Below are 25898 nucleotides of genomic sequence, written 5' to 3'. Positions count from 1 at the left end.
GCTCACTTGAACACTTGGGCCAAATACAGGAAATACGTCATATAAGTAGTCAAGTGGTCAAGTGCAAAGACCAGAAGTGTGTATTTGGACAAGGCGACAGACACATATAACAGTGTCCTGTATGGAAAGATGTTTCCCAGCTGACCGTTATCCATTTTCACCTGTGCAAGTGAACAACACTGAGCATCGGCAGTTAATGAGGCACATTGGAGTGACGTCAACGCCCCTCTTTGACTGATTGGCTAGAGGAGGAGCTGTCAATCAAGAACTAGTGGACCAATGATGAGGCAGGTAGGCGTACAGCAGTGACAGACAGACACATATAACGGTGTCCTGTATGGAAAGATGTTACCTCAGCTGACAGTTATCCATTTTCACCAATCACCTGTACAAGTGAACGCTGAGTATCGGCAGCTAATGAGGCGTGTTGGAGTGACGTCACCACCCTCTTCAACTGATTGGCTGAGGAGGAGCTGTCAATCAAGAACTAGTGGACCAATGATGACGCTTAAACCCACCCTGATTTACATGAAACTCTAACCGCAACATTTGGAAAAGCAAGCGCAGAACGTGCAAACGAGCGAAGGAAAAAACAGCATAAGCATACAAAAAAATTTAAATATGAGCAGAAAATGTCTGAGAGCAGAAAAAACAGAGAAATATAAACAAGGAAAATGTTATTTTGTGCGCAAGTCAGATAATTTTGCATTAATATTTCAATTTTGTGCAATATGATTTTAAATGTGTTTAAAGTTTTGATTCATGCTTATTATTTTTAAAAATGCGTTATTCATTTTTCTGATTTACGCTTATTTTTCTATCCGTGACCATTGTTTGCTATACTGAAAACTTTGCTTTCATTTTGAAATCTTGTGCAATATATTTTTACTTGCGTTTTTACATTTTGTTTTCACGCTTATTTTTTTTACCCATGACTGCAATACTTTAGACGGGAATCTGATCCCATACTCTACTTTGATCCTTCAAAGAAACGAGTGAGCGCCATTTAAAACATATAATACGCACCGTTGCTTGGTATTGAATTATAGCTTCAGATGCATGGTATTTTCATTTGTAGGGCCCTATGAAATCAGTTTTATTGTTCACTAATTAAGTTTTTTTCCAGGTTTTTTTTTTTTTTTTTTTCTGGATGGTTATATTAAATTTTAATCAAAAAGCTTGTCTACTTAACTGAAATAATTAAACTTGTTTAACAACAGTTTATTAAAAATTCCTAATTAATTTTTTTTCCAGGTTTTTTTTTTTTTTTTTTTTTCTGGATGGTTATATTAAATTTTAATCAAAAAGCTTGTCTACTTAACTGAAATAATTAAACTTGTTTAACAACAGTTTATTAAAAATTAAAGAAAAATTACATTCTTAGGGCCCATATTCTGTGCTTTCCATTTAAATGATCTGTATTCCATTTTAATGGTTTAATCAAAAACATATCTAATTAATTGAATTCATAAAACAACTTCATTTATTAATTTGTATACAATAGGGGTGTAACGGTACACAAACATGACAGTTCGGTATGTACCTCAGTTTTAATGTCACGGTTCAGTACAGTTTCGGTACAGCAGGGAGAAAAACTAAACATAAAATTCTTTACTGAACAAATTGCTCTTTCTTTAAATAAATTCAGTTATAATTCAAATTTTCTTCAGGATAAAAATCTACCTCATCTTATGCTCTAAACCAGGTGTGGGCAAACTTGGCCCTTCCAGGCCACTTTCCTTCAGAGGTTAGCTCAGGAAAGTGGCCTGGAAGGGCCAAGTTTACCCATCACTGATCTAAACTATAGGGAGCTCTTTTACATCACTATAAGGTTATAGTTAACAACAGAGCCCAAACTTAAATTTAATTACTATTTATACAACAATAGAGCCTTATTACATTTTTATTTATTATTTTTATTTATTTATATTTTAGAAATTCTGTGTTGTGTATTTTAATTTTTTCTGGTAATCAAATGATGGCAAAAACATTAATCTATCTTTTATTCCAATGAAATTAAATAAACCCTATAATTTTGTACATTCAAAGTGCTACACAACAGAAGTTTACTGTATAACGAGGAATGTTAAGGAATTTGTCCAAATTTGAATGAATAAATCAAATGCATGTCAGTACACTGTCAGACTGCGTTATGGACTAGTGTATGTGAATATTGAATGACAAAAAATACTATTTACTCGGAATTCATAGGGCCCTATGAAAAATTGTCTTAATATATCTACTCCTTCTTCTTTTTCTGAGTTTTCTTGAAGAATTTCCTGAAACAGAACATGCAGCTTTTGACAGTCACAAAAATAACAGTCACTAGAATGAGAATGAGAAAGCCAATGACATCCAGAGAATGATACTGAATCCAGTTCAGCTCGTGGGCTGCAGGTCTGAGATGCGCTGCCCCTTTATGTCTCATAACAAACTCAGTCCAGAACACAGCCAGGTCCAGAGGCTCAATGGGACGGTCTCTGTGAATAGCTGAAAGCTCTGTCATCTTCTCCTTGTAGCTGTGGAGTCAAAGATGGAGTAATTATGTTTAAATTTTGTGGTAGGTATACAAAAGGACTGCAGTCTTTACAGTAATCTACACACTGAAAACATTTTGGTGTATGATATACTTAGAAATGATTCTCACTCAGAAATTGCTAGTAAATTTAACAAATAATTATGAAATTGCATTTTTTTTATATAATACATACTCCAATATTCTTTTATACAACTTTGAAAAATCATTTTTACAGTCTAATATTCCACTCTGAGTTCAATACTATTTCATGAATATAAACAATTGCATCAGTGCATAAACTGATTTCATGCAGAGGCTGAACATTTTTCTTATGTTTACCTTTTGTCATTGATGACCTTTCTCAATGCAACCAGTAGTTTTTCTGAGGTCAGATCATAGATACTCAGGGTTTCTGCAACTCCTCGAGACACTAAGCGCTGAACGTTATCCCCTTGGTCTCCAAACAGAGGAAGCATCACCATTGGCACCCCATTACAGATTCCTTCATAGATTCCATGTGATCCACCATGTGTAATAAAAGCCTTAACCTTAGGATGGCCTACAATGTAAAGGAAAACACATTCAGTGTATTAGTGTGTTAGCAATTGATTTTGTAGTCAATTATAATATGGCATGATAATTCAAACATCATGTATTCGTTGACTCTTGTCAGCAATGCCAAAAAAATCTAATTTCTATGAATAAAATGTCTCCCAGGAGGGTTAGAGGGTCAAAGGAGAATATAAACATACCCAAGAGATCATTTTGTGGAAGCCACTTCATCAGTTTGACATTCTTTGGAGCATTTTCAGGGACTGGTCCAGTGTACCTCCATAGCACCTACAAATAAAAAAAATCATGAAGGTTAATAATATGCAGCCATGCAGTCCTGAACATATGATGACATGCATTAATATGCGGAACATTATTTTGTTTCACAAAAATATATGGCTGGCCTTACTTTGACCCAACATGACCCTTACTCAAACATGATCATCATAATGTAACATTAAAGTTTGCATTTCAAAATCAATCCTCACTTACCCTCTGAGGTATCTGCCTAAAAGCCTCAAAGAACTCTCTGGCTTTGGCCTCGGGTAACTGTGACACCATGGAGCCAAGAGTGAAGACCACAAACCCATGCTCTCCAGAACCATTCACAAACTCCTCCAGCTCCTGCACAGAGAACAGATGTCAGCACTGAACACCGGTATCATGTTCTAAGGACATAATGGAGCAAGCTTTCACTGTAAACTCCCCTTTTCCTTCCTTCCTTTGTTTGTTTTGCTCACACAGATACCCACATGAACTTGCATATTCAAACTTGTTCAAAAGCAGCATACTGCAACAATTAGCAATGCTTTTCTTTGACCTAACACTCTGAGTTCAATTGTTTTAGTTATTAACATATAAATAGATCTACCTCTTGGTAAAATAATAATTAGCTCTCTTTTCCTTAACAGTGTACAACATTACGAAAAGCCTTTCCCCTGGTGCTTCATGCTGTAAACACATAGGGTCACCTCACTTCCTCTCAAAGATTATAGAGGAATCTTTAAGAGGAAGTGTCGAAAGGAAAAAAAAAAGTAGAAAAACGTTTTTTTTCGAAAAAAAGTCGAAAGGAAAAAAAAAACTTTGCCTGCAAGTAAATTAATGCTTCTTTAGAAAATCATGCACAATATCTAAACTCTTAAACAGACTCTCCAAGAGTTACAGTGTTTAATGGAATTTTACACATCTTCAGAAGTAAAGACTATGACCATAGTGGACTGCAATTAGATATTTAAACATTGTTCATGATTGTGTAGGTTGGCACTCTTCAACAATGTCAGTACAGACAAGCTCTGAGTAACTGTAACTGTTTAATAAACATCATGTGATGTAACATCTCTTTCAAAGTACAGAGTACATCATAAATTCATGGCATCAACATGGATTATGTCATCTTGACCTGGACCAACAGCTTCTAATTTGACCAACAGCTCTAATAATAATAATGGATAATATTTTAAATACGTCTAAATAGCCTACTGCAAACATGGCCTAAAAGCTTTAACTGCTCAAAGTTTTAAACTGATGAATTTGCATAAATAAATGCTATAAATTTCAGTCAACCAGTCAACAATTGAGAATGACTGTGTTCATTAACATCTTACCTTTGTCAGTGGACCCTTCTTAGCACAGTTGATGCCCCCTATTTGGACCATGTTTGGCATTTGTGGTTTGGGGAATTCAAAGGTAAAGTCGTATCTAAAAAGCCAGACTGCACCGTGACTTAATAGCTCTTTGTATGTAGTGTCCTTCTGCAGATATCTACTGGCCAGTTCATCAGTGCCAGCAAACAGTTTGCGGCAAAGGAAAGCTTCAAAAACTGTCATAAGCGTGTTTTCTACTCTTTGATGGAAAGTCATCTTATCCGAGAAACCAGTGAAGAAGCGTGGGACAAAAGACGGAGGTGAGGGGCACTGGGTGGCTGCCTCGTCAAGCAAACAGGGAATCAATCGCAGGAAGTAAACGGAGGGAATCAAGAACGAATCGGCAATGATTGTGCCACAGGGCAGGAAAGGATCAGTGAGCACAACATCAAATCCTGTTTCGCTAAGACTCTTCATCAGGGACTCGTCATACAGCAGCCCTTCACAGGCTTTCACCTGCATATTCAAGAACTGAATCAGGTTCCCTACATTTTCAAAAATATCAGTCAATTTTGGAGGCTTCTCAAATGCATTCTTCTCTATGTTGTCCAAGTTGGCCTTTAGATCATCAAGGGTGTACGGCACACGAAAAGACTTAGTGGTGTAATTACCAGACTTCCCAATCAGAACACTGGTTTCAGGAACCAGGACTACCATCTCATGTCCCCTCCGAGAAAGCTCTTCCACCAGGATCTTCATACTCAACCAGTGGCTGCCATCCACTGGCACGACAAGCACCTTTCCAGCCTGCACGGGCTCCGAGGAGAACAAGCATAGCAAAGCTAGAAGCCCCAGAGCGGGAACAGTCAGTGCTCTCACCATCCTTCTAACATTCATACAGCAGACAACAGAAATATGATACATTTAAGAGGGCTGGCGATGTTTTCAAAAGAGGTGGGGCCTCAAAACTAGACAAAAGGGGAGTGAGTTTTGAATGGTCACTGGCATGATTTAAATGAACAAATGAGCTCAGACTTTTACTCTCTGTCATGATATCATTGCAATGCAGTTTAAAGTCTGACAAGTGGGTTAAATGTAGCCCTGAGTTAATTATTTCAAGAGCATACAAGCATATAAGAACTGTCATAGGAGTTATCTAGAGATAGCTTTGTTCATACAAAAGAGGACCAAACCCGATTATATGTCAGTAACACTTTACAATAAGGCTCAATATGTTAACATTTGTTAATGCATCAGGTATCATGAACTAACAATGCACAATAGTATTAATAAATCAACAATGGTGTAGATTAATATACTAATGGTAAAAGGTTTTTCAATAAATATCATGATTTTGGGGAGCTGTGCAACATGAACCTGAGCTAAAGTAATTCTATTAAACTTTTTGACCTTGACACACAGTCATGAGGGTCTGCAGGAGTCATCTCTATGATGTCATGTGTTTTATCTTTACCTTTGTCAGAGTTTGTTAGAGGTTTAAGTTATTGCTTTTATCTGTACCTTTTGACATATATAGTGGCATGCTACTTTCAAAACAATTCTGCAAGTCACAATGGTTTGGCAGTAGGATTACCTTACATATTGTGCAATCTCAGTGATTATTCACAGCTCCTCCCTATACACATGGGAACACATGGCAGTAACACAAAAACATGATCTTACAAATACGAGGGCTGGGCCGGTCAAAAGCACTCCAGTCTGATTGAAAGAAAGTGCTGAGAGAAAGATTACAGAGCACATGTTTTTACACATGAGGACCTGTTCACTAGTGATGTTACACTCAACACAGAAGCTCCGAAGCTTGTATAAAAAAAACAAACAAACAACACATTTCACACCAAAGGAGATGGTCCTCACTGCAGAACACAAGATCCAGGGGGCGTGGCTGGATCCAGATCCAACTCCTCCCACCTTACATATACCTAAACCTACCAGTCTCCACCCCCTGATCCCTAAACCCACCCATCTCCACCCCTTAGATGTGGATCCAACCACGCCCCCTGGATCTTTGTTCTGCAGTGAGGGGCTACTGGACCAAAGCACTGTATCAGAGCTTGATTCGTTTTGCCAAAAGCACATGATCTATGACGTTTGAAACTTCGTTCGTCTGAAAACCACGTGACTGCTTCAGTATCTGGTTCAAACGATGCGAACCTCAGCGCCGTTTCCTTTACATTATATCACTTTATAATAAGTTAGCATTTTTTTTTCAATATCGTAATTATTAAGCTCAAATGAAATAACAGGACTGAGGCAGAGTTATAATAGACAGATCGCAGATTTAATTTATGAATTTATGTTTCATTTATTTTTCTTATTTTAGTGCCATCACAGTGTAATGGTCATTGTCAAACTCATTCATCTATGTCGGTGTAATGATTACACCGACACAAATGAATGACTTTGGCAATGACCATTATTTATATAAAATAAAATAAAATAAAATAAAATAAAATATAGAATCAGTTGTAGAACCAAATGTGAAACCAGCGGCTGTAATGGAACACAGAAATTTGGAAGGTGTTATTCGATTTTATGACAACGTAAACCGTGTTGAAAAGCTTCGAGTGATGAACCTTTTTCCAATACAATTGTGTTGAAAGCTTCACTGGTTCAGAACGCTTCACTTTGCCATCATTACTGTTCACTACTGAATCCTTCTTGATTCATTGGCAAAAATTGCCTATTGTAAAGATAATGTTGCAATGGACAAAGGAGCTGATAATTAAAATACTGACAATGGAGGAAAAAACAATATGTTGAAACCAAGTCTAAAGCAAATAAATGTGTTTGACAGTCTAACATGATGAGTCTTCATACTTTCATGATGCTGGTGGAAAAAGTCAGATATTTACCAGTGGCTCTAGCAGGTCTAAAAGTTTTTATAACTACAACAAATTAAATGTACTTTTCAGTGTTGTCATGAATATGCATAGATACTTGCTGCTATCATAAAGTACAGATTCAGAATGTGTACACACCATACTTAACATCAAATCTAGTATCTATCTCCTTTTCTCTGGTTATAAAAAAATTGTATATATGAAAGATGAAAGAATGTGGCTATTTCTATATACTTTAGTGTCACCTACTGGCGCATCTAAGCAATCTGCAGAAAGACTGAAAAATCCCCACCATTAATGCACAGACATGCGTAATTGTACAAAAGTGAAAGGTCTCAGTGCTTTTGGACTAAATTGCTGAATTTGAAATATCGTACAACTCTCACTATTTCTGCTATATAAAGATATAGCAGCAGAAAAAGTAAGAGTATAGTAAGAGTATAATACTACTAGACCCCACTAATATAGTAGGGTCCAGCATATGCCATCTATAGGCATCAGCAACAGCTTCTCAGCCATACTTGTAGATCTTTAAGAGTCTTTTAAGTGTTCTTCACAGATATTATTTTGATAACCTTGCTTATCCTATCTTACTGGAAATGTACACATTGCTGGTTCTTTTTTATTCCAGGATAACTACAGAGATTAAGAAAACAAGTTGTTGTTGTTGTTTTAATCAAAGTACAGATACAGCACTTACTAGTATAGTAAGCTTATTAAGAACAAAAAAGACTCACTTGTGACAGAGGTTTAGGTTTTTGGCTAACTGTTGCTCCAATCATGACCATGTTTGGCATCACTGGACGTGGGAATTCCACAGCAAAGTCGAAACGCAAAAACCAGAGAGCTGCACGGCTCATGATCTCCATCATTGATGTTTTTCTCTGAAGTACATGTGAGGCAATCTCATCTGCACGAGCAAACATACGTCCACAAGCCATGGGCTGAAGCAGAGTCCTTACCAGGTTCAGATTACTTTGCCAAAGATTCATATGGTCAGTAAAGTGAGTAAAAGCTTGTGGAACATACACTCTTAAAAATAAAGGTGCTTCAAAAGGTTCTTCAAGCGATGCCATAGAAGAACCCTTTTTGGTTCCACAAAGAACCATTTAGTCAAAGGTTCTTTAAAGAACCATCTCTTTCTTACCTTTTTATAATCTGAAGAACCTTCTTTCACCACAAAGAACCTTTTGTGAAACAGAAAGGTTCTTCAGATGTTAAAGGTTCTTTATGGAACCATTTAGACAAAAAGGTTATTCTATGGCATCGTGAAGCACCTTTATTTTTAAGAGTGTAAGCTGGAGCTGGACATTGACTGGCAAGAGTATCGACACCACAAGGATGATTTATTAGCATATAAATAGCTGGAATGGAGAGATATTCACCAGTTATAGCTCCAACAGGCTCAAATGGATCTGTGAGAATTGCATCAAAGTTGTAGTCTTGCAGTTTCTTCATCGAGTCCTTGTTGAAGAGCAGACCCTCTGTGTTCCTCAAAATAAACATCGGCAAAACATCCATTGAGATGATGAATGACTGAAACTTGGCCAGGTCTGTAGAGATATCAATGCTCAGAATTGTGTTTAACTGATCTGCTAAGTTCGCTTCTAATTCAGCCTTGGTGTAGTTCACTGGATATGTCAGAGTGGTGGTCTGCTCTGAAGGACCCATACTCAGACTCGCCTCTGGGAAGACAACCACCACTTGGTTTCCTCTCCTCCCCAGCTCCTCTACAATAGACTTCATCCCTAACCAGTGACTGCCATCTGATGGTATAACCAACAGTTTCCCAGCTTCAGCTGAACTAGAAAGTAAAAGACCCAAGAGCTAACCACAAGCTAGCCATTTTATCAGATGTGTGAAGGACAGTGGCAGTTGAAAGAGATTAAGGAAGAAATACACTTCAGAGTAACCACACAGGTTAAAGCACCATCTTAAAATGGGTGAAGACAAGGTACATAGGGGTGGCAATATTTACAGATAGTAGAATGTGCTCAGTCCAAATATGGCACTGAAGCATATGTGTCTTAATCACTAATAAATGTTTGTGGATTATTCATATTTATCCACACAAGAGAACTTCCCATGGAAAGTGTCTGCCCAATTCACAACACGTGTGCACTTATGATTTTGTTCTTATCCTTGTTCCAGTAGATTTTAAGTATTCTAAATTAGATCTTGGTTGTCCTGGTGCTGTTTAATGAACATTGTGTGATGTAACATGCCAGGGACAGTAAACGGTAAAAATGCTCTTTCAAAGAACACACATCATGTTCTAGTATTACTGCACATAAATTCAAGAATTCATGGAATCAAAAGGACCAGGGTATATTGACTTAGACCTACAACTCTAACCTGTCAGGCTTAGGGCAAGGATTACATAGCAGGTAAGAGTAGAGTAGTCCACTCTAGTTTTCAGAAAATGCAGTGAACAATATTTTGCTTAGGGTCTAAATAGCCTTCTGCAAACCCTGAAAAACGTTTATACTGATGAATTTGCACAGAATACAAATCCTCTTTCTGATTTGACCATGAAAATGCAATAGTGCTGATATAGGAATCCAATGGTTTATTAGTACAAGTATTTTTATTTAAAGCTTAAATTGTAACTAGCAATAAACATTTACAGTATGACAGCAGTGATTAAATCTATGTTAATGTTAATGTAATAATATACTATTGATCATTGTTAATTCATTACAGTTTTTCTCAATTGCTTTGGCACATTTTTCGAAACAATCTTAACATTCTCTAAACTGTGAGTGCAAATGTCACAACTGTTTGCTGGAACTTCAGAACTTTATTGCATGTCTGCAAAATGTAGTTACTCACCCAAAACATTTCATTCATGCTTCAAAACTTAGTTATAGTGTCAGTAATTTGGCCAAGGCCACCAAAATATATTTTTGTTTTCGTATGCTGACAGAATTTATATTTGCGAAGACATTATTGTCATTTATGATTGCACTTTGGATCTCTCTTAGCCTGATGGAATTGTTGGCTATGACCATGTTGCAAATTTCTTGTTCTTGCTGATGGTTAAATACTGCTGCTCTGCCACCAGCGCGAGGTTGTTGTGCGGTTCTATAGAATGTACAAATAGACTTGCATTTACCTTTACAATATTGTTGTTTATAAAAATGCTTTACATACCGTAAAACAAAAAAAATAAATGGTTATCTTTACCTTTTGACATACTGTACATAGTGGCATGCTACTCTCAAAACAATTCTGCAAGTCACAATGGATTGCCAGTAGTAGGACTGCCTCACATCTCCTGCAAACTCGTAAATAAAATAATAATAAAATAAAATAAAAAAGTGATTATTCCCAGCTCCTCACTATATACATGGGAACACAAGGCAGTCACACAAAAACATTAACTCTCACATAGGAGAGGTCTGTGGCATGAGGGGCTTAGCAGCCAAAAGCACACTACTCAAGAGTAAAAGAAAGTGCTGAGAGAAAGATTACAGAGTACATTCTTTTATAATTAAAACACCTACAATCTCACAGAGCACTTTTATGATGCAGGTGGAAACCAACCAGATATTTACCAACGGCTTTAGCACATTCTCTTAAAATGTACTTAAATATGCACTGTTAAAGGTTGTCATAAATACTCAAAGATCCTTTGCTAGCAGTACAGAATGCATCCACACCCTATGTTTTATGCATAAACACACCCAAACATTTCCATATAAGAGCTTTCCGACCTTTAGCCTCTCTCGGCAAACATGACGCTGTCTAAATACGCACTCTCGATTGGAGCACTCACAGCCAAGTTGTACCTCTCAAAACAAGAAGCAACTTTATTTACCCTGTTGTAGGTGCTTGTAGTTTGGACCTCTCATTAACCAGCTGTACATATATTAGGGATGCCTTCTCAATCTAAAATTGAACCGATCGGTACGACTGACATCCCATCCGGTTCAATACGTGCTTGCCAATTGCGGGTTTTTCGGTTTTGTGTAAAATAACTTGGCCCTTGTGTGTGTGTGCCCGTGAGTCCGCACACTGAGATGAGGAAACGCCTCCTCGCTGTGCATCTGAACAAGCAACATACGCCAAACATCTTCCCTGTGGCAGTGACTGCCATCTGATGGTATAACCAACAGTTTCCCAGTTTGAGCTGAACCCAAGAAGAAGAGACTCAGAAGCAACCACGGGCCAGTCATTTTATCACTGGTGTGTGTATATATATATATATATATATATATATATATTTATATATAAATCTCTCACTGTGGCCTTTGCCAGCTGGAGAAGAGGTCGGCAAAATCAACCTGGTAATGCGCAAAGTAAAGTACTCCAATATCTCACAATGAGTATGGTTTATGTTCAGTGGAGGTGGAGACCACTGCAGCTGGGTGGGACTTTATCTATATAAGACATTGAGGCAACCAATTGGGGTGAAAGTTAAAAATGTTATGTCATGCAAAAAAAGAATAAATGGATATGGTTAACGTCATAGATGAAAGTGGGGAAAAAAAAGAAAAAGCATATTGCTATGTAACCTTTGCACAGATAAAGATAAATGCTTTTTATAAATTCTTCTTCTTGTCAAATGCAAAACTCATTGCAAACATGAAATGTCATAAGGTCTTCTTATTCAAATAGGTGTATGTGTTGACTTTTTGACTTTTTCCTAAAGATATGCAAAATAGTTGATGCGTTTGTAGAGTAATTTAGGTTTAAAAAAAAAAGACAGGGACACATGTTAAAATGTATATTTGCAATTTTACCTCACATTTTACCAGAAATGGAAATAGAACACTGTTAAATATTTATCAACAATCTATAACCTATTAAACATCCCCTATCCAAAAACCAAGGCGCTTTATTTCATTTGAAACATAAATACTAAATTCTGTAGAACACTGTGTAAATCAAAGTTCATTAATGCAAACTTTTAAACATTTCTTTTTGACCACAGAATGAGTAAACGCTTGAAAATAAAAAGTCAAACACAATCTGCCTTCAGATACTGGCCTTTCACCTACTATACATATAAAAGCAATTTTGACCAGTTAAAGGGATGGTTCACCTTCAGCTGCTGGTCTCCATTGACTTCCATAGTATGGAAAAAAAAAAACACTATGCAAGTCAATGGGGACCATCAACTGAAGGTGAACTATCCCTTTAATCTTGCAAATCGTGATGATGATTGCAAGACTGGCAAAGTTATACAATAAACAATCCAAAACCGTGAATGGTTCAGTTTCCAGCACTTAGAATACCCTCTATAGGAATTGCAAGGCAACTGCATCAGTTTTAAAGTATGTATGTACACGGCTAAAGGAATTACTGTAAATAATTATAGTAGTTAACTAAGAAATTAATTAAAGATTTGGCAAAATAAATCATGAAAATGGATGGTATGACTGAAAATTTGTTACAATGACATCTGCAGTAAGAAAAGGGAAATGTGTTTCTGGTAATGATACATATTTTATTGAGCAGAACAGGGGACAGGCTATACTTTGCCCCTGTACACAGAAACTGAAGAACTGGTTTGTAGAGTTTTGTGATAAAATTCCTGAAACAGTCAAACATGTTTTAGAACTATTGTTTTCTGTTCATTCACAGACGTGTGAAATTAAATAAAACTGGATGATCTTAAGAAAATGATCAGCTGTACTAGTTTAAAGAGAAGTGTGGGGAAAACTGGAAAACACCAAAGGTGTGGCTCCTTTTTTTTTTTCAAAGATAAAGCCCATATAGATTAACTTTTTTTTAACGATGTTTTTTTTTTTAGAAACCACTCATTTTTGAGATAATGGTGAGGCACCAATTTTGATTACATTTTATTTTATATATATATAGGCCTATATATCCTATATATATATATATATATATATATATATATATATATAAAAAAACACTTACACTAATAATTATCTTATGTAACAGCAAAATCATAATTTTAAAGTATTTGTAGGGTTTTTGGTGTAAAGTTGTAAAATTATATATGACTTGACAGAAAAGGTAAATGTTAACACATTTAAATCATGTTAACATGGTTATGGATATATATTGATATATTTTATATTTTATTAGGCATATATATTTATTTATATATTTTAATATTTACAGCCACTTTCATGTCCTTGTAAGTGCCTCACTCTAACCCTAGATTTTTGTTCTTTTAAAAAAAAAAAGAAGTGTCCAAATACTTTTTAAAAAACTGCACAGTTTTGTTCTTGTTGCCAGACATGATGAATCATGCTAAGATAGACCCTGGTGTTTACTCAACAGTGGGTGCGGACCTTTCACAGCTACTTTGATTTATGCACTAAGCAAAATGTTAAACCTTAAGACTTTTATATCACCTTTTCCCAGTAGATTTTTATAACTATTAATTGAGACTGTAACCAAAAGACCCCTTTTAAGCAGAAGGTAAATTCTGAGCTGATATAGCCACTCCAGTTACCTCTAGAAGACAAAGCCTCCTAAAACCTCTCACTCTTGGCTTAACAAGTTTTCAAAGCATATCAGTCACTTGTTGCCTACAAACTACGTGCCTTGAATGTGCATGGCCACGCTTGCACTACAGAGCCAAAATGGTTGAAATGTTTTGCAATGTGGTTATCTGACAAAAGTTGTCATGTTGCCAAAAAAATAAATAAATATAAAATAAGTATTGTAAATATTTTCAGTCAAAATGAAAAGGTTACAAAGTTTTGCGATTCATCCCTTTCCTGATTACTGCCAACTGTTACTGTGTGTAAAGCTGCCCATACATAATTTATTTATATTTGCAAGGACACTATGGGGCTTTCTTACTAAATACGATAAATGCAGCGCTCAGGTTATATATGTTTAATGTATTTGTTACATATTTAATTTGTTCAGGTCAGTTTCTGTTTGGTCCAGTTCACCTACTGCTGTGACAGTGTATTTATTGATTTATTTACTGTTTTAATCTGAAAACAGTAGTTAACTTTTATCAGTTAGCTAAAATGGCTAGGTGTAATAATGTGTGCTTCACAAATGAAGGAAAAAGTAGATTTGTAACAGGATATGATATGAGGATATTAAGTTCAATGATCATCTGTGTTCTTGAGATAGCCAGGATATTGAGAAAATAGTAACTAAACAGGTAGCTTTACAACATTTTAAGGTTACTCTGATGGTAAAATCTCCACAGTCTCTTTGATTGCAAATGTCAAAAGCTAAGAAAATGCGTTTGATTTATACTTTTGAATAGGCTACTGAGTGGCTAAAAGAATGTGGAAACATTTCTATTTCACTTATCAAGGTTAGATACCTTGACATTTAAATACTACAACACACATTCTTTAAATTTAGTACATATTTTAATTAATTAATCGAAAGAACAGTTGATATATAATTAAAAATGATACATTAGGCCTATTACAGCACTGTAGCATTGTAAACACGTGATGGCGCTACTGACACATTTATCCATGTGAACGGTAGGACTGCGTTCACTGCATTGAAGTTGCACGGCTCACAGTTTAACTACAAAATAACTCCAGACACAGTCAGAGGACATTGCACACTTGCGATTTTTGCCATGTCAACACTTTCATCTTACTGTGAGTGGGTGTATAATGTTTCACTGTCGTTTTCCACTAGTTATATATTTCACCTTGGGTAAAACGCATCAGCAAGTCTGACTCTTTCTTGTAGCGTATACAGCCTTCAGTAACATAGGCTATTCATTAAATAAGAAACCTATTAAACAAGACTACAAACTTGCTATAATCACTGATTGAACGGTTTGATCTAACTCCTACAGGACACCACTTTGCTCGTCACCTCAAATCAAAACGCTTTCGGAATCTTCAATCAACTGTAAAAACATGAACACGGCTAATTTATATGCGAATACACAAGTGATGCTGTCATTATGTTATTCTGACTTTAAGAAACCCTCTTCTCTGATAAAGACCAGAAAAAAACAGACACGTGTCCACAATGGGTTAATCAGTTGACGTCTCTCAGTTGAGAGTCCCTCGCAGGCGCTAATTCTGAAGAGCACTTCAAAGAGGGATTCACATCTCCACACACAAACACACTCACAAATCAAGCTACAGACGAACAAACTAAAATATTGAGCTTTTGGTAAAAGATCGACTCTGCTTTGGGGCTGTATAAAACTTTAATCAGAACTGCTATAAACAAGAAGACACACGGCGGACTGCGCGCGAGGAGTCGCATCAATCACGCAAAATGCTGCAAGGCTTCACAACTTCGCACTGATCGGTCTCGGCGCGTTTCGTAAGTCATCGCTGCGTTCCGTCGATTCCGTCAGTCACTCGGACACTACTTTCCAATAAGAACCTATTTTAAAAGCAGCCTTTCCTGTCCCGAGCACATTTATCAATATCACTGACGCCTCCGGGACCCTCTCCAGCTGTGCCGTCATAAACCCCGCTGGTTACCGTCACTTTTCAACATGATCAACACCTTTTGCCAAGGGTAAGCAAACACTTTGCTTTATGGAATCTGATGCCATTAAACTCTTCAGACAGTAATCTTCTGATAAACGCATTCATTTTCGTGTCATTTTCTAATTCAGGTAGTTGAGAGCAATGGAACCTTCTTGTAAACCCTGTGAACTGGATATTTGCTTATCCAACCTCAATTAAGAGTCAAAGACAATTTTCTGTAGTCAAGATGCAGATTCTTTCAGCTGTTTTTCTCCTTTTCTGTTTGCACAAGGTGAGTACCATCCTTTCCGTTTTAATGTTTAAAAACTGCATGCAATTATGTTCAAACTTTAAACAATTTAAACCAGTCAAGCAAATTTAGTGTAGAACACTATACTTGTCTATTTTAGTGAAACTAGGCTACTAAATTAAAATAAAATAATAGTATATGCATCATTCTGGTGGGGAAGTCAATCATGCAATAATAGTCTTTCAAATGTATTTTTATTTGCTTTTCCTGGTAGAAAGCCGAAAGACACATTTATCAACTTTTTATTTCTCATGCATACTGTCGCATTCAAATTCAGATACTGGAATTAACAGCATACTTTTAATGACTTGAAAAGGATTTGTTTCAGCTGAGGTGATATACCTAAATTGTATTTAAATGTGCAATAGCATGTTGAATATCGACTATATGGAAACTAATTGAAGCAAGGATTTAATTTTGAATGCATCAACTTTACGAATTTAGGAATGTTGAATTTAGGACCACACCATTTTTAATGTTTTTTTGTTTTGTTTTTTTTTGTTACTGAAAAAAAAGGGTCAAATATTGGAAGAATGATTTTAAAATAGATTTTTATAGATAAAACAAAATAAGTGTAATATTACAGGTAGTTTATAAATCATTTCAACTGAGTATATATGTATTAAATATTTTTTATCTATGGAGACAAATCAAAGATCTGTATTATTCAGTTATTTTTTTTGCCATGTCTTATTTTAGTAACAAGTAGATTGTGATTAGAAGGCAAGTCATATGCGTTTTTTGGAGAAAAAATATTTAGTAATTTTATTACTCTGACAAGCAATACAGAAAATTTCTAAATCACTTAAAAATCACCAGTGTCACACAACTGCATACAAGCACAATTTTCAGTTAATAATTATTTTTAAGATTTGGCTGTCCATTGCACTCTTTTGAGAAACAGTACCTGTGGGAATGGCTTCTGTCTATGAGTATGTCCACTTTTGTACAATCCTCCAAAGGCAGGGTCCCGATGGATTAGAGTCCCTACAGTCTCTCTCGCTCTCTCTCTCTCTCTCTCTCTAACACACAGTGATTCAAATACTGGAGAAGTAGCCCAGCATCTGTGCTGCTCCCTGGAGACAGATAAGAGGGTCAGAGCCTTCACACTAGTAACTATTCATTCCATGACATCTGCTGCAGTCAACCTCTGAGAGCAGGACAGAGAACAATATGATCAGCACTAAATCCACTTGAGCACAACCCCACGACTCTGTCGTTCAGACACATTATGATTGTTGTCTGCATGGCTGAAGTTTGGCACATTTGGCCTTTGCTGCCAGAGCGCCGCTTTCTTTAACACTTCCTCTGTTGCCCGTTGTTGTGCTTTGCTCTTGTTCATGCATAAGAAGCATAACAGCCATCAATCTCAGCTCAAGTTTTTACAGAGCGCCGCTTTGTTGTTTGAAAGAAGATGATTGAGGAAGGTGGTGTGTAATGTCCATACAACTGACTCCAGCATCACACAGGTGTTTTGTTCTTTTTATATAGATAAGTCCTCATGGTTATTTCATCGGAAACTCTGCCTCAGCCGAAATCTTTACTCAGAGGGCACGTTTGAATATGCAGACTTAAATGGTTTATGGAGAGCAAATTTAAAGCCAGAATAATGATTCGCAGTGAATTCCCTATCGCGAGGTCGTCCAGCTCTCCCGCTGTCTTTGTGAGCAATTAGCTTTGATTTCATTATTTATTTACGGGAGAAAAACTAGCGGTGGAGAATTTGCTAAAAATTTACAGTGCTCGGATTAGGAGCCACCCTTTAATCTTATGCCTCTGATAATGCCGCATGGCCTGATTGATTAGTTTTTCAGGAAGCTTATGTCAGAAAAACTAATCCGTCTTTGGATTGTGCCAGCCGTGTAAGGTTCTCCGCTTTGGTGCTGTATCACGGAGGTGAATTACAGAGCTGCTGGGCTGTGATAAGGCCCTCGTCTCTTTCACACACCCGTCCCTCTGGACAATAAAAACGCTGTTTATATTCTTCAGAACCTGCTGCAGCCCGAGTCTTCACATCAAGTCCTTGCTGGATTTGCCATGTGAGGGGAGAACGTACATCAGGCTCTCAGAATTGGGCTGAGGACACCAAATGAGAGGAAAAAGGAGTGCCAGAATGGAATAGTGAAATGTTTTTGTAGGTCCAGTAACCCAGAAATTCCTGCAAGAGAGATTACATGAGGGTTTCAGCGAGTACGTCTGTATATATGAGTGTTTCGCTCTAGATTGGCATTATCAGTGCTGGGCTTATACGCCAGTGATGTGTATCTGTGTCTGTATTGGGGTCATTGTTGCTTTCCAGAAGCCTGCCTCAGTAATCCCTCATAAACAATGTTATCTGTGACATTTACCGCTATAAGCAGTGATGTTGGGTAGTGTGTGGTTTCTCATTTTTGCTAATTTCATGTGAAAAAAAAAACAGGAAATGAACGTCGCATTCAAGATCAGGTGGCATTTACATTACCATAATTTTTAGTTTGCTTTGTTGTTGTTTTTATAAATTATCTACTTTTTTTTCTAGACATGTTTATTGTGAATAAATAGACATGACAGACATGTGGGATTCAATTAGATTACCAAAACAGAACATTCTGATATAGGGAAACATGACGACCAAAGTCAGTGTTTTTGGATTTCTCACTACTCCAATCATTTAAATGAAAAAAGACTAAGACTCTACGAATTAGCATGCAGTGCAATTTTTGGCTTATTTTTTTTAAATAGATTTCCATAAATTGGTATTAAGTTATTACTTTAGGAAACTAAAAATTAAAATGAAGTACAAAAAATCTTAAGTTGTTATTTTGGGTCATTAGTCACTTTTCAGTTTCTCTGAAAGGTTTAATATTTGAAAATTCAATCCTAAATGTGTGTCTCACACTGCAGACAGTATGTTAATGTAATTTGTTGAAGTTCTGACTTTTATTTTTGTCATGGTTGTAATGTCAGTGTCATCCATTACCTGAGATATAAAATCAATGCTTTTCCACTTATGGGCTGGAAACTGTGTTTTCGGAGTGTTCCAGAGCTGAAGGACAGGCCTGTATATTTCAGGCTTTATATGATAGATGTGTTGTGAAGCATCTCTGTGACCCGGTGTGTACGTCAAGGGTTGGCATGTGTTTGTGTGTTATTTATTAGTATGGTCATATACCCACAACCTGTGGTCATTTATTTACTTCACTAATTTCTTTGATAGACATCTTTGTCACACTCTGTCAGTATTAATATCAACTTCAGACACAGAAACATACTTAAAGGTATAGTATAATACCCTAATATAAAAATTTAGCAATCATTTACACACCTTAATGTCATTCCAAACCTGTGTGACTTTCTTTCTTTTGCAGAATGCGAAAGACAGTATTTAGCTTTCACAGTGAAAAAAATAATAACTACACTTGAGACATATTTCTAAATACTGTGTTGCAAAGAAATAAAGTCATACAGGTTTGGAACAACAGTAAGGTGAGTAAATGAGGACAGAATTAGAATTGTTTTTGGTGAACTATACTTTTATTTAGTATTTGTTAATCATGTCATAAGATTAAAACATGTTTCTATTCTCTATTTAAACTTTCAGCTATTTCACCATGACCATCATACTATTTTCTTCACCTGCATTTTTTTATTCATCCCTCCATCTCTTATTCTGTCACTTTGATGAGGTGATGTCAGTGTTCTTCAATGAAGAATCTATCATCTCTATGAGAAACCAAAAAATACTTCTTTCTTTTTTTTTTTGCTGCTGCTTCATTGTCTTCAAAAGAGACTGGTATGTCTAAAAACCGTTAGGATTCATCCTAATCAAAAAACAAAGACATCTGTACTGTCAGTTCTAACGCTGCACTGACGGATAGGAAGGGCTGGCTACATATACTTCACACGAGTGCGTCTCACTATTTATATTTGTATGATCTTCATCCAAAGCAAAGAGGGAAATTAAGAAGGTGAACAAAGTACCGTTGCAAACGGAACATCAGAAGTGCTCCCAATCAGGAAGTTTCTCTCCAGTGCTGTTTTTGCATGTGAAACTTGTGATCATAACTGTTATTCTTGGTGAGGAAATGTCAAACACATTTTTTAGAAACAAAGATCAGACAGATGGGTTTAATGGGATTGTAGAGGTGTTGATGGACGTTAGGTACACCAGCAGAGTGTGGAACAAAGAAGCGACAGGTATTAAAGGGGAAAAGAACAAAAATCACTCCTCATCTAACAGTCCTGGTCTTGTTAACAGATTATGATGTACAGTATTATGCAATGCAGTAGCACCTCGTTTGACTCCATTATATTGGTCCTTGATGCTTTTTCACGTATTTTTCAGCAGCTTGATGCCACAGTTGTTGACTTCTATTTAGAGCATGTTGATACATGGAATTAATTAAATGTTTAAAGCTGTTAATGCATTTATTTAATTTGTCATTATAACTTTTTCATTTCATTGTTAATGTCAACCGCATACCAAAAATGCTTCACACAAAATCTGATGTCAGCAGACACCAAAGATGAAAAATAATTGGTTAATAATTAATAATTGATTAATAATTAGTTAATTTCCTGTTAATTGTCCTATAATAATAATTACATATGATTGACATGCAGAGAGCACTGACAAAAAAAACAGGCTGCTTTTTACATTAAATGGGCTGAGATTTTTATTAGAGGTAGTATGGGCATTTTATGTTAATCTTTAAGAAGGAACTCCATGGGATAATGTTAGCTACATAAAAATAAATAAATAAAAATTGAGATTAACCACTAAATATTTTAAGCGCTGGACAGCCCTATCCCCAATGTCCACAACAATATTTGTAGGCCACCCCTCCCCATAGTTTTCTCTGGTACATCTGCTGTAATGACAAAGCTTTTGTTTTTAAAACGTTATTTATTTATTTATTTACAGAAACTAGGAGTGTCCATAAAGTAGATAAACATAATTTTCTAAATTTAAATTACATTTAATTTCATAATTACAGAAGTTTCAAGAGCAGAATATTCTTCAGGGAACCCAGTTTTAACCAGTTAATTATACGTGACTTTTCCAGTCGTTTGTGATTTACTGGAGAAGGATTAAGTATAATTTATGTATATACACACACACACACACACACACACACACACGTATGTATATATTTTACATACAATTTCTAGCTAATAAAATATTTTAGAGCTTTGCTTAACTGGAAAAAAATATATTTTCTTTAATTTATTGACTTTTTCAAGTCTAGAATAAAAAAAAAAAAGTAGGCTACCTCATACAGTATGCAAGTATAAGACCATTGGAACCCTGGTTCTTTAAAAAAAAAAGTTGTTTAGGCAGTGAATTTAAATAAATGTAAACAAAAAGTTTGGGAGTATGATGAGGCCCCCTAGTGGACCCTGGACCCCTGGTTGTGAACCTCTGCTTTACAGCACTTAGTTGCTGTTAATAAAAAGATCAAATCTACACATTTATGAGATTCTTTTTAGTTATAGATTTATGATGCATAACCGCAACATGACCCTCTTACCAGAGAAATTAAGCAGAGAAAGGGAAAGTACTGAAATACAGCTGGCACATGTGTGGGTCTTCTAATCCTTCTTTTTTTACTTCATCTTTTAAAAGAGCATGAGTTTTGAAATGTTCAGAATTAAAATGTTAATGCGGAGCTCCATACAAATGTGCAAGCATGCATTTCATTGGCCTCGTATCACTTTAATTGCAAGTCATTGAAAGCGACCGTACCTCTGATTGGCTACAGTTCTGACCGGATGATTTAAGGGTCCGGTGACTGAGGCAGCCATGCATGAGCACTTGGCGCTGTAAGGGTCAGGTGCTAATGACGGGGGATTATATGGCATTAGACATGCAGCACAGCGTACATTGCTACAGCGATCAGACCCGGCTGAGGGTTAAGATTTCTCTCTTTGATCTTCTCCACTGTTCGAACACCTGCCATTTGTTAGCAGCCCGGCTCTTGATTAAGAGTGATGTGTTTCGGGTGTGCGACTGTTTCACCCATCAGGGTAGCAATCTATTCTGCGGCTGTGTGTAGACTCAGGCCCCCACCTGCCTCCTCCAGGCCTTTGGGGCTTTCTCTTGAAACTGCTCTTTGTGTGAATCATTACAAATGAAATGCCATGTAACACCACACATGAGAAACAGTGGGGGAGACGAAGAGAGTGAGAGACAAAGATAGGAATAAAATGACAGAGACTTTGGGGAAGAACAGTGGGCTGGACAGGTGTAATGGAGAGGCAGCTGCTGCCATGCTCAGTACTGGTTAACAAGAAACTGCAGTTTGCTTGAATTATAGGTGACTTGTCTAAAACAAATGCTCTTTTATGTGTGTAGTGCAATAGACAATTTGGCCTGGATATTGTGTGCTGTGTATTTAATGACAGTGTACTAAGGTGTACAGTGTACTCTTCATTGGCATACAGTAAAGACACAAAGCCTATAAATAAAATGAAATAAAATAAAATAAAATGTTATCCTACTTGAATTGTGTATTAAAACAATAATAGCTTAAAGGAATAATTCACCCAAAAATTTATATTTTGTCTTACAGACCTGTGAGTCGTATCAAACCTGTATGCTGTAATTTTTTTGTGAAACACATATATATGTTTGAAGAATCTTTTCATAGCTCTTATAGTGGTGTATTTCAAGCCCCCCAAAAGGACAGGCAAACATAAAGTGAAAGTGATGTGACATGTGGCCAAGTATGGTGACCCATACTTGGAATTAGTGCTCTGCATTTAACCCATCCAAAGTGCACACACACAGCAGTGAACACACACACCGTGAACACACCCGGAGCAGTGGGCAGCCATTTTTGCTGCGGAGCCTGGGGAGCAGTTGGGGGTTCGGTGCCTTGCTCAAGGGCACCTCAGTCATGGTATTGAAGGTGGAAGAGAGCGCTGTACATTCACTCCCCCCACCTACAATCCCTGCCGGTACAAGACTCGAACCCGCAACCTTTGGGTTACGAGTCCGACTCTCTAACCATTAGGCCACGACTTCCCAAATATACAACAACAACAATAATAATAATAATAATAATAATGAATAATAAACAGAGCAATTCCAAGAGGGTCCTCGCACCATTGGTGCTCAGGTCCTAAGGAATGAACGAATAACCATATTCCACTTCTGAAGTCATTCAGCAAGGAACATAGTGCAAGGAAAAGACTGAAATCTGTTTGCATCTAGATCTTAAAATGGCAACAATTCTGAGTTCTTGACACAAACACGGCTTCGATTTGAGCTTAATGACTTACAGTAAACTTCTGTTTCTCATACAAAACTATTATGTGACTACACAGAAAACATGAAATATAATGCATAGGTCTGAATGTTTATTGTGCTTTCTGGTGTTTTTTGTCCTTTTTGGAACTTAACTGCCATGGTCACTTTGAGTTGTACTGTAAACAATTCTTCAAAAAATTATCCATTAAAAAAACGTCATACAGGTGGAATGGAATGACATGAGGGTGAGCAAAACCTGGAATGCACTACAGGTCTTTTAAAATCGGAACAGATTTTAGAGCACTACGCATCATACACTTCCTGATTTTGAAACTGGTTACGGAGAAAAACTGGGCATCATACACTAAACAAATGAAGATTACACACTACCTGACTTTCAAATTGTCCCCGAACACAATCAACTTGTACAGAAATGTGTGCCTCATTGAAAAGAATGTGTTCTAAAAATCAGATTTTCTGTGAAATCTATCAACTCTGACTGCCCAGTATCTGCAGACTAGCTCTGACTTGCGGCAACTAGTGTCGACTCATCTAGACTGCAAATCCAAGCAAAAATCTGGGCAAATGTCAGAAAAAAAGCAATGTATTTCAGCCTTAAATAATGTCATAATTTTCACTTTGGGGTGAACTATCACTTTAAACAAAGGCAGAATATAAAATTCAAGGAATACATTTCTCAATATAAGGCACAAATCACAGCTGCATTACTATGCTGAACAAACAGTCTCTGGGGCTGAGAAATAGGGAGACAGCAAAAGAAAGAGAAATGGATGGAAAATGACAAAAAGGTGCAGGTTTGACATCCAAACATATTCATGCCCCGGGGCTGGAGAGCCATCACAGCCATCAGAGGTGTGCTACTGCCAGACGAAGCAAATGCATTTTAACAGCATCCTCATCCATGATCCGCCACTGAGATGTCCCTGACTTCTTAATAACTTTCTAGAGGGCTAGTTCTGGTCACCACAGCAATTACCTTTATGTCAAGCCGTAAAAGATATGTCCACCCCAGGGACTGGCAGATAGCTTGCTCCATAATGCTCATTACAGATGAACGTCTAGACTGATTCTTTTCTCACTTTGTGGATGTCATATTATGACGCTGTCACTAGGCTTGTTTTAGGTGTAGGTGACTGACACATTGTACAATACATTATCAAATTACAGACATTATACGACAATATAAGAGACTTTTAAGAAGCATAAAAAAATGACGGGGACTCTCCATAGGCGTAATGGTTTTTATACTGTACAAACTGTATTTTCTATCCCTTAACCCTACCCCTCGCACAAAACTTTCGTAAGTTTAGTAAAAAAAAGCCATTTGTCTTTTACAAGGACACAGGAAGTGTCCTCATAAACCATGTTCATGTTTTAATACTATGTTATACACAATTGTGTCCTCATAAACCAGATAAACTTGTACACACACACACACACACGTGTACCGTATGTATATTTTTATATTATAGATTGGTTAAACTATATGGATACAAACTTGATTGTAAAATCTATTGCTGTGGACTGTAGGGGGACTATTTGGAGGCTTATATTTCATCTGATATTTCATATGTGATTATTTGCAATATATTTTTTAATCTGATTTTTTATCAAATAACAATGATATATATATATATATATATACACTGAACAAAATTATAAACGCAACATATAAATGCACCGCTTTTGTTTATAAACGCAACACTCATGAGCTGAACTCAAAGATCTAAGACTTTTTCTATGTAAAAAAAAGACCTGTTTCTCTCAAATATTGTTCACAAATCTGTCTAAATCTGTGTTAGTGAGCACTTCTCCTTTGCCGAGATAATCCATCCACCTCACAGGTGTGGCATATCAAGATGCTGATTAGACAGCATGATTATTGCACAGGTGTGCCTTAGGCTGGCCACAATAAAAGGCCACTCTAAAATGTGCAGTTTTACTGTATTGGGGGGTCCAGGGTGGTCCGAAAACCAGTCAGTATCTGGTGTGACCACCATTTGCCTCACGCAGTGCAACACATCTCCTTCGCATAGAGTTGATCAGGTTGTTGATTGTGGCCTGTGGAATGTTGGTCCACTCCTCTTCAATGGCTGTGCGAAGTTGCTGGATATTGGCAGGAACTGGAACACGCTGTCGTATACGCCGATCCAGAGCATCCCAAACATGCTCAATGGGTGACATGTCCGGTGATTATGCTGGCCATGCAAGAACTGGGATGTTTTCAGCTTCCAGGAATTGTGTACAGATCCTTGCAACATGGGGCCGTGCATTATCATGCTGCAACATGAGGTGATGGTCGTGGATGAATGGCACAACAACAGGCCTCATCTCGTCACGGTATCTCTGTGCATTCAAAATGCCATCAAGAAAATGCACCTGTGTTCGTTGTCCATAACATACCCCTGCCCATACCATAA

At 36.9% G+C, this 25898-nt stretch overlaps 2 protein-coding genes and 1 pseudogene across 2 annotated transcripts in view; 1 reads left to right on the top strand and 2 right to left on the bottom strand.

Annotated features, from left to right (window-relative positions):
- Nucleotides 1-1962: 1962 nt before the first annotated feature.
- On the bottom strand, nucleotides 1963-5911 carry LOC107658227 (UDP-glucuronosyltransferase-like). Its single transcript, XM_016446691.1, has 5 exons — nucleotides 4675-5911; nucleotides 3563-3694; nucleotides 3271-3358; nucleotides 2858-3077; nucleotides 1963-2519 (listed from the first exon to the last, which is right to left on the bottom strand). Exons 1-5 carry the CDS (start codon nucleotides 5575-5577, stop codon nucleotides 2240-2242), a joined length of 1623 nt encoding a protein of 540 aa, XP_016302177.1. The 5' UTR covers nucleotides 5578-5911; the 3' UTR covers nucleotides 1963-2239.
- A 2294-nt stretch (nucleotides 5912-8205) lies between these two features.
- On the bottom strand, nucleotides 8206-9476 carry LOC107658189 (UDP-glucuronosyltransferase 1-5-like; annotated as a pseudogene).
- A 6276-nt stretch (nucleotides 9477-15752) lies between these two features.
- The window catches only part of LOC107658205 (neurexophilin-2-like), a 17479-nt gene continuing 7333 nt past the window's right edge, over nucleotides 15753-25898 (top strand). The window contains exons 1-3 of the mRNA XM_016446664.1: nucleotides 15753-15764; nucleotides 15843-15965; nucleotides 16066-16208. Coding sequence (XP_016302150.1) covers nucleotides 16164-16208 — 45 coding nt within the window. The 5' untranslated portion in view covers nucleotides 15753-15764; nucleotides 15843-15965; nucleotides 16066-16163. The remainder of the gene's footprint in view (nucleotides 15765-15842; nucleotides 15966-16065; nucleotides 16209-25898) is intronic.

The sequence above is a fragment of the Sinocyclocheilus anshuiensis genome, unplaced genomic scaffold (assembly GCF_001515605.1).
Source record: "Sinocyclocheilus anshuiensis isolate Anshui unplaced genomic scaffold, SAMN03320099.WGS_v1.1 scaffold263, whole genome shotgun sequence".
In the NCBI taxonomy this organism is placed as follows: domain Eukaryota; kingdom Metazoa; phylum Chordata; class Actinopteri; order Cypriniformes; family Cyprinidae; genus Sinocyclocheilus; species Sinocyclocheilus anshuiensis.
Note: the sequence above shows the minus strand (reverse complement) of the source record. Positions and strands in the feature narration are given on the sequence as shown.